Genomic DNA, 7988 nt, shown 5'->3' with positions numbered 1-7988 from the left:
GGGGGAAGAGGAGAGAGAGGGGGGGAAGAGGAGAGAGAGGGGGGGAAGAGGGAGAGAGAGGGGGGAAGAGGGAGAGAGGGGGGGAAGAGGAGAGGGAGAGAGGGGGGGAAGAGGAGAGAGAGAGGGGGGGGGGAAGAGGGAGAGAGAGAGGGGGGAAAAGGGAGAGAGAGAGAGGAGGGAGAGAGAGAGGGGGAAGAGGGAGAGAGAGAGGGGGAAGAGGGAGAGAGAGAGGGGAAGAGGAGAGAGGGGGGGAAAGAGGAGAGAGGGGGGAAAAGGAGAGAGAGAGGGGGGAAAGAGGAGAGAGGGGGGGGGAAAGAGGAGAGGGGGGGGGGAAGAGGAGAGAGAGAGGGGGGAAAAGAGGAGAGAGGGGGGAAGAGGGAGAGAGAGAGGGGGGGAAGAGGGAGAGAGAGAGAGAGGGGGAAGAGGAGAGAGGGGGGGAAGAGGAGAGAGAGAGGAAGAGGGAGAGAGAGAGAGGAAGAGAGAGGGGGGGGAACGAGGGGGAGAGAGAGATGGGGGGGAAGAGGGAGAGAGAGATGGGGGGAAGAGGGAGAGAGAGAGGGGGGAAAAGGGAGAGAGAGAGAGGAGGGAGAGAGAGAGGGGGAAGAGGGAGAGAGAGAGGGGGGAAGAGGGAGAGAGAGAGGGGAAGAGGGAGAGAGAGAGGGGAAGAGGGAGAGAGGGGGGGGGGAAGAGGGAGCGAGGGGAGGGGTAAGAGGGAGAGAGGGGAGGGGGAAGAGGGAGAGAGAGGGGGGGGAAGAGGGAGAGAGAGGGGGGGAAGAGGGAAAGAGAGGGGGTGGGAAGAGGGAGAGGGGGGAAGCGGGAAGGAGGGAGGGAGGGAGAGAGAAAGGGAGGGGTTGGGGGCACCGGGGGTTGGGGGCGAGATTACAATGCAGCAGAGGCCCGCGAATCAGTGGGTGATAACGAGTTGCAGATGAGTAGTATTTTCTGGGCTGGCTTTGAAGGGGAGCCGATGATGAGCGATGTTCCGACCTGCGCTCCAGCTCGTGTACGGAAGGCTCCAATTTGCCCTCCAGAAACTGCCATCAGATGAAAATTAAAATAAGCACAAAAGGCAACAAAGGGACTTTGTTTTGCAGAAACATTGGGAGTAGCACGGCCCAGCATGAACACAGGGGGCCATGCTGAGATTATTGAGCTGGGTGTTCCACCAGCCATGGTGTCTTGTGCCACTCAGTGGCAGAGTCGGGTACTGCAACAACCCTTTCCTTTAACCTCGGCCGACCTCAAAGAAAACCTGCAGCTCGACGATCTAACTCCCCAGTGAAATCTGCAGGTAATCAATGTTTCTGATTGAAAGCCTGTGGGGTAGGGTGGGTGACCCTGGATTACACCCCAGGTTCTTGCATTAACAGAAAGGCTGCTTATTTCAGAAATTAAACATGTAGAAAAAAATGATTGTACAAAAACAGTGCAAAGTAAACGTGGGCAGGTGCTGAGACCAGCAGGTGGAGAATTGCAGCATCTTGTACATTCCCGCTCGTCACTGCACACCGCAGTCACCACAACCGCTCACTCCTCCTTCCGGTATTCTGCTTTCACTGTCAGAAGGTGAAGGCTGTCGTCCATCAGAAAGCTGAGGGAGCGAGAGGGAGAGCGAGTGTTAATCTCAGCACAGTCCCAGCTACTCCTCACTGAGAAACCGATAGTCCCACACATCCCAATCCTCCTCCCGTAAAACGCAGCATTCCCACGCTGAGCACCCCCCGCCCCCCCCACAACCATACACCGCGCCCGAATCCCCCCCTCCCCCACACACCATGTCTCAATACTCCCCACCCCCCACACTCCATACACCATGTCTGAATCTCACCCCCCACCCCCCCCCACACTCCAGATACCGTGTCTCAATCCCCCTCCCCCCACAACATCCAGACACCACGTCTGAAACTCCAGGCACTGTCTGTATGAAGCACAAATGTCTGGCCTCTCGGCAATTAATCGCCCACAAGATAAATGCAGGGACTTGATTGGCTCTGAAAGCACCGATGCTGAACATGGCGCAAGCTCGAAACCTGCCGAGACTGGGAAGGTCCAGGGTTTAATGTTGTTGAGTGCGGGGGTCAGGGGTTTAGTGTTGTTGAGTGCGGGGGTCAAGGGTTTAGTGTTATTGAGTGCGGGGGTCAAGGGTCGAGTGTTGTTCAGTACAAGGGTCGAGGGTCAGGGGTCGAGTGTTGTTCAGTACAAGGGTCGAGGGTCAGGGGTCGAGTGCTGTTCAGTGTGGGGGGTGGGGAGTATTGAGACATGGTGTGTGGGGGAGGGGGGATTCAGACGCGGTGTAGGGTCAGGGGTTGAGGTTCAGCATTGTTCAGTGTGAGGGTCGAGGGTTGGGGTTCAGTGTTGCTCAATGCAAGGGGCCGTCAACAGGGACTAAGCTCGGGATGTGGAACTCTTCACTTGAACTCTCGAGGATTCAGCATTTGATTTCTTGGAGCCCCGGATTTGAGAATTTCAGGATGTTTTATGGGTTTCTGAGCTCCGGACTCGGGCAGGGACTGCTCAATATTTCCCATTTCATTTCAAGCTGTAACTTGCCCCTCTGTGCATTGCTATCTGATCGCTACCTTGCCCGTGTGCATTGCTATCTGATCGCTACCTTGCCCGTGTGCATTGCTATCTGATCGCTACCTTGCCCGTGTGCATTGCTATCTGATCGCTACCTTGCCCGTGTGCATTGCTATCTGATCGCTACCTTGCCCGTGTGCATTGCTATCTGATCGCTACCTTGCCCGTGTGCATTGCTATCTGATCGCTACCTTGCCCGTGTGCATTGCTATCTGATCGCTACCTTGCCCGTGTGCATTGCTATCTGATCGCTACCTTGCCCGTGTGCATTGCTATCTGATCGCTACCTTGCCCGTGTGCATTGCTATCTGATCGCTACCTTGCCCGTGTGCATTGCTATCTGATCGCTACCTTGCCCGTGTGCATTGCTATCTGATCGCTACCAGGGCCCGTGTGCATTGCTATCGGATCGCAACTAGGGTTAAGGGACTCTGCTATGTGGGGAGACTGGAAACACGAGTCGGTAATCAGAGGACAGCTTGATATAATTGGCAAAGGGAGCGGGGGAGATGAGGAGAATGTTTTTACGCAGCGAGTTGTTGTGATCGGGAACACACTGCCTGTGGGAGCAGATTCAACAGTGACTTTCAAACGGGAATTGGATTTGAGGGGGGAGATTTGTAGGACTATGGAGAAAGAGCAGGGGGAGTGGGACTAACTGGACTGGCACAGGCACGATGGGCTGAATGGCCTCCTCCTGTGCCGTGAGATTGTGTGAGAGAGGGAGCTGATGGAGCAGAGGGTAGTCGGCGTCGCTCACTGACCTGTAGAAGAGGAATGGTAAGGGGATGGTGCTGAAATGCCAGACCGCATGAGCATCCAACACCCACAGCACCGGAGGGAAGTCCAGCAGCTCGAGCAGAGCCAGTCCGTGCAGCAGCACCACGACAATCATACACTTCCACACGTAGGGCAGGCGCGCGCGGTTCCACAGGCACCAGCCCAGCCACCACAGCAGGTTAATCAACCCTGGAAACACAGACCCAGGCACAGCATTACAACCACAGCAGAAAACATTAGGATTAGGAGCAGGAGTTGGCCATTCGGCGCCTCGTGCTTCCTCCGCCATTCGATGAGATCACGGCTGATCTTTGACCTCAACTCCACTTTCCCGCCCAATCCCAGCAACCTTCCCACCCACTCAGCCCTGGGACTCAAATACAAAGCAAAGCCCCCTCTACACTGTCCCATCAAACACTCCCAGGGCAGGTACAGCACGGGGTTAGATACAGAGTAAAGCTCCCTCTACACTGTCCCATCAAACACTCCCAGGGCAGGTACAGCACGGGGTTAGATACAGAGTAAAGCTCCCTCTACACTGTTCCAGCAAACACTCCCAGGGCAGGTACAGGGGGTTAGATACAGAGTAAAGCTCCCTCTACACTGTCCCATCAAACACTCCCAGGGCAGGGTACAGGGGGTTAGATACAGAGTAAAGCTCCCTCTACACTGTCCCATCAAACACTCCCAGGGCAGGTACAGGGGGTTAGATACAGAGTAAAGCTCCCTCTACACTGTCCCATCAAACACTCCCAGGGCAGGTACAGCACGGGGTTAGATACAGAGTAAAGCTCCCTCTACACTGTCCCATCAAACACTCCCAGGGCAGGTACAGCACAGGGTTAGATACAGAGTAAAGCTCCCTCTACACTGTCCCATCAAACACTCCCAGGGCAAGTACAGCACAGGGTTAGATACAGAGTAAAGCTCCCTCTACACTGTTCCAGCAAACACTCCCAGGGCAGGTACAGGGGGTTAGATACAGAGTAAAGCTCCCTCTACACTGTCCCATCAAACACTCCCAGGGCAGGTACAGGGGGTTAGATACAGAGTAAAGCTCCCTCTACACTGTCCCATCAAACACTCCCAGGGCAGGTACAGGGGGTTAGATACAGAGTAAAGCTCCCTCTACACTGTCCCATCAAACACTCCCAGGGCAGGTACAGCACAGGGTGAGATACAGAGTAAAGCTCCCTCTACACTGTCCCATCAAACACTCCCAGGGCAGGTACAGCACGGGGTTAGATACAGAGTAAAGCTCCCTCTACACTGTCCCATCAAACACTCCCAGGGCAGGTACAGCACGGGGTTCGATACAGAGTAAAGTTCCCTCTACATTGTCCCATCAAACACTCCCAGGGCAGGTACAGGGGGTTAGATACAGAGTAAAGCTCCCTCTACACTGTCTTGTGGCCACACAGTCTGGGCAGTAGTTAAAAACGGAGGTACAGAAACAATCCTGCTTTAAGCACTTTCTCAGTAAAGTAACGAACAGACTGGACCCCAGTCGGAGCCTCTCTCACCGATCAACACGTTGGCAGCCATGTTGTACCCATAGTCGAAATGCACGTAGGTGAGATACCAGACGTGACACGTGAACAATACGATGAGCAGCGCCCCGAAGAGACTGGCCATCCAGGGCTGATACAGACCCAGGGTCCTGGAGAGTAAACACAGGCCACAGGTCCCAGCAGTTAGTGTGTGCCAGGCACGTCCTAGAGAAATTACAACAGCATCAGGCTCCTACTGCGGTGGGTGGGTGAGCGAGGGTTCCGGGAGGGGGAGGGTGGGGGGCGGCAAGGCTGAGAGGCAAGAGAAGGCCTCCTACTACTGGGGGATGGCAGGCAGTGGGGAGGAGACAGGGGGCAGGAGTGGGGGGGCGGGGGCAGGGGCAGGGCATAACATGGACTCCTACAGCTGCAGTGGGGGGCAGGAGCAGGGCCGGGGAGGGACAGGGAGTGGGGCAGTGGGGAAAGGGCGGGGGGCAGGAGTGGGGGAGGGCAGTGCTCAAGATGGACCCCAACTGCTGCATTGTCATTAATTATAAAATGCTACTAAATATTTAAAGACTTGAGTCCATGGCGTATGGGGAGATGGATTGTGAATTGGTTACAGGAGCATTTAAAGGGTACCAGATACGTCCCACTGAACAAAGCACAGCGCTGCTCAATCCTTCAACCCACCTTCAGTACAGTGAGCGGTAAAATGGCAGCCAGCGGGACCGGGACAGTAAATCTGGGCACTCCATCATGAACCCCATTCCCACTCCTGCCAGAGGGGTGGGTAATATTTCCCCCCTCCACTATCAGAAGTTGGGAAGGGCCAGGCTTGGGGGGTTGTGGTGGTGGCGGTTTATAGATCACCCGTCCCTCTCTGGGAGCACACAGGACACGGCTGGTGTTTAATGGCGTACTGATCCTGCGGGTTCAACGGCACAAACCTGCCAGAAGATGCACCACCTGTCGGACTGAAACCTGCTTCTGGTGATGAGCTGGGAACGGGGGACAGAGGGGGCCGGGGGGGTGGGGAAAGAGGGGGCCGGGAGGGGGGGAAGAGGGGGACGGGGGGGGAAAGAGGGGGACGGGGGGGGAAAGAGGGGGACGGGGGGGGAAAGAGGGGGACGGGGGGGAAAGAGGGGGACGGGGGGAAAGAGGGGGACGGGGGGGAAAGAGGGGGACGGGGGGGAAAGAGGGGGACGGGGGGAAAGAGGGGGACGGGGGGGAAAGAGGGGGACGGGGGGAAAGAGGGGGACGGGGGGAAAGAGGGGGACGGGGGGAAAGAGGGGGACGGGGGGGAAAGAGGGGGACGGGGGGGGAAGAGGGGGACGGGGGGGGAAGAGGGGGACGGGGGGGGAAGAGGGGGACGGGGGGGGAAGAGGGGGACGGGGGGGGAAGAGGGGGACGGGGGGGGAAGAGGGGGACGGGGGGGGAAGAGGGGGACGGGGGGGGAAGAGGGGGACGGGGGGGGAAGAGGGGGACGGGGGGGGAAGAGGGGGACGGGGGGGGAAGAGGGGGACGGGGGGGGAAGAGGGGGACGGGGGGGAAGAGGGGGACGGGGGGGGAAGAGGGGGACGGGGGGGAAGAGGGGGACGGGGGGGAAGAGGGGGACGGGGGACGGGGGGGGAAGAGGGGGACGGAGGGGGGAAGAGGGGGACGGGGGGGAAGAGGGGGACGGGGGGGGGAAAGAGGGGGACGGGGGGGAAAGAGGGGGACGGGGGGGAAAGAGGGGGACGGGGGGGAAAGAGGGGGACGGGGGGGAAAGAGGGGGACGGGGGGGAAAGAGGGGGACGGGGGGAAAGAGGGGGACGGGGGGGGAAAGAGGGGGACGGGGGGGAAAGAGGGGGACGGGGGGGAAAGAGGGGGACGGGGGGGAAAGAGGGGGACGGGGGGGAAAGAGGGGGACGGGGGGGAAAGAGGGGGACGGGGGGGAAAGAGGGGGACGGGGGGGAAAGAGGGGGACGGGGGGGAAAGAGGGGGACGGGGGGGAAAGAGGGGGACGGGGGGGAAAGAGGGGGACGGGGGGAAAGAGGGGGACGGGGGGAAAGAGGGGGGAAAGAGGGGGACGGGGGGAAAGAGGGGGACGGGGGGGAAAGAGGGGGACGGGGGGGAAAGAGGGGGACGGGGGGGAAAGAGGGGGACGGGGGGGAAAGAGGGGGACGGGGGGGAAAGAGGGGGACGGGGGGGAAAGAGGGGGACGGGGGGGAAAGAGGGGGACGGGGGGGAAAGAGGGGGACGGGGGGGAAAGAGGGGGACGGGGGGGAAAGAGGGGGACGGGGGGGAAAGAGGGGGACGGGGGGGAAAGAGGGGGACGGGGGGGAAAGAGGGGGACGGGGGGGAAAGAGGGGGGCGGGGGGGAAAGAGGGGGGGCGGGGGGAGAAAGAGGGGGGCGGGGGGAGAAAGAGGGGGGGCGGGGGGAGAAAGAGGGGGGGCGGGGGGAGAAAGAGGGGGGGGGGGGAGAAAGAGGGGGAGGGGGGAAAGAGGGGGGAAAGAGGGGGGAGGGGGGCGGGGGGGAAAGAGGGGGACGGGGGGAGGGGGGAAGAGGGGGGGGGGAAGAGGGGGACGGGGGGGAAGAGGGGGACGGGGGGGAAAGAGGGGGACGGGGGGGAAAGAGGGGGACGGGGGGGAAGAGGGGACGGGGGGGGAAGAGGGGGACGGGGGGGAAAGAGGGGGACGGGGGGGAAAGAGGGGGACGGGGGGGGAAAGAGGGGGACGGGGGGGAAAGAGGGGGACGGGGGGGAAAGAGGGGGACGGGGGGGAAGAGGGGGACGGGGGGGAAGAGGGGGACGGGGGGGAAGAGGGGGACGGGGGGGGAAGAGGGGGACGGGGGGGGGAAGAGGGGGACGGGGGGGGGAAGAGGGGGACGGGGGGGAAGAGGGGGACGGGGGGGAAGAGGGGGACGGGGGGGGAAGAGGGGGACGGGGGGGGAAGAGGGGGACGGGGGGGGAAGAGGGGACGGGGGGGGAAGAGGGGGACGGGGGGGGAAGAGGGGGACGGGGGGGGAAGAGGGGGACGGGGGGGGAAGAGGGGGACGGGGGGGGGAAGAGGGGGACGGGGGGGGAAGAGGGGGACGGGGGGGGGAAGAGGGGGACGGGGGGGGGAAAGAGGGGGACGGGGGGGGGGGGAGAGGGG

The 7988-nt window shown here is 60.9% G+C and overlaps 1 protein-coding gene across 1 annotated transcript; it reads right to left on the bottom strand.

Moving 5' to 3' along the window:
• Positions 1 to 686: 686 nt before the first annotated feature.
• Positions 687 to 5015, bottom strand: LOC139251253 (post-GPI attachment to proteins factor 3-like). Its single transcript, XM_070873222.1, has 3 exons — positions 4884 to 5015; positions 3345 to 3549; positions 687 to 1591 (listed from the first exon to the last, which is right to left on the bottom strand). The coding sequence occupies exons 1-3, from the start codon at positions 4993 to 4995 to the stop codon at positions 1528 to 1530; spliced, it is 381 nt and encodes a 126-aa protein (XP_070729323.1). The 5' UTR covers positions 4996 to 5015; the 3' UTR covers positions 687 to 1527.
• Between the last annotated feature and the right edge of the window lie 2973 nt (positions 5016 to 7988).

Source organism: Pristiophorus japonicus, unplaced genomic scaffold (genome assembly GCF_044704955.1).
Source record: "Pristiophorus japonicus isolate sPriJap1 unplaced genomic scaffold, sPriJap1.hap1 HAP1_SCAFFOLD_4265, whole genome shotgun sequence".
NCBI lineage: Eukaryota > Metazoa > Chordata > Chondrichthyes > Pristiophoridae > Pristiophorus > Pristiophorus japonicus.
Note: the sequence above shows the minus strand (reverse complement) of the source record. Positions and strands in the feature narration are given on the sequence as shown.

What these genes read in the sequence shown, in the direction of transcription:
- LOC139251253 (XM_070873222.1), bottom strand. Translation starts at nt 4,995, where the DNA reads ATGGCCAGTCTCTTCGGGGCGCTGCTCATCGTATTGTTCACGTGTCAC. An exon ending in GGCTGCCAACGTGTTGATCG is followed by an intron (nt 3,550 to 4,883) that starts GTGAGAGAGGCT and finishes CTGTGTTTCCAG; the next exon opens with GGTTGATTAACCTGCTGTGG. An exon ending in TTACCATTCCTCTTCTACAG is followed by an intron (nt 1,592 to 3,344) that starts GTCAGTGAGCGA and finishes TCGCTCCCTCAG; the next exon opens with CTTTCTGATGGACGACAGCC.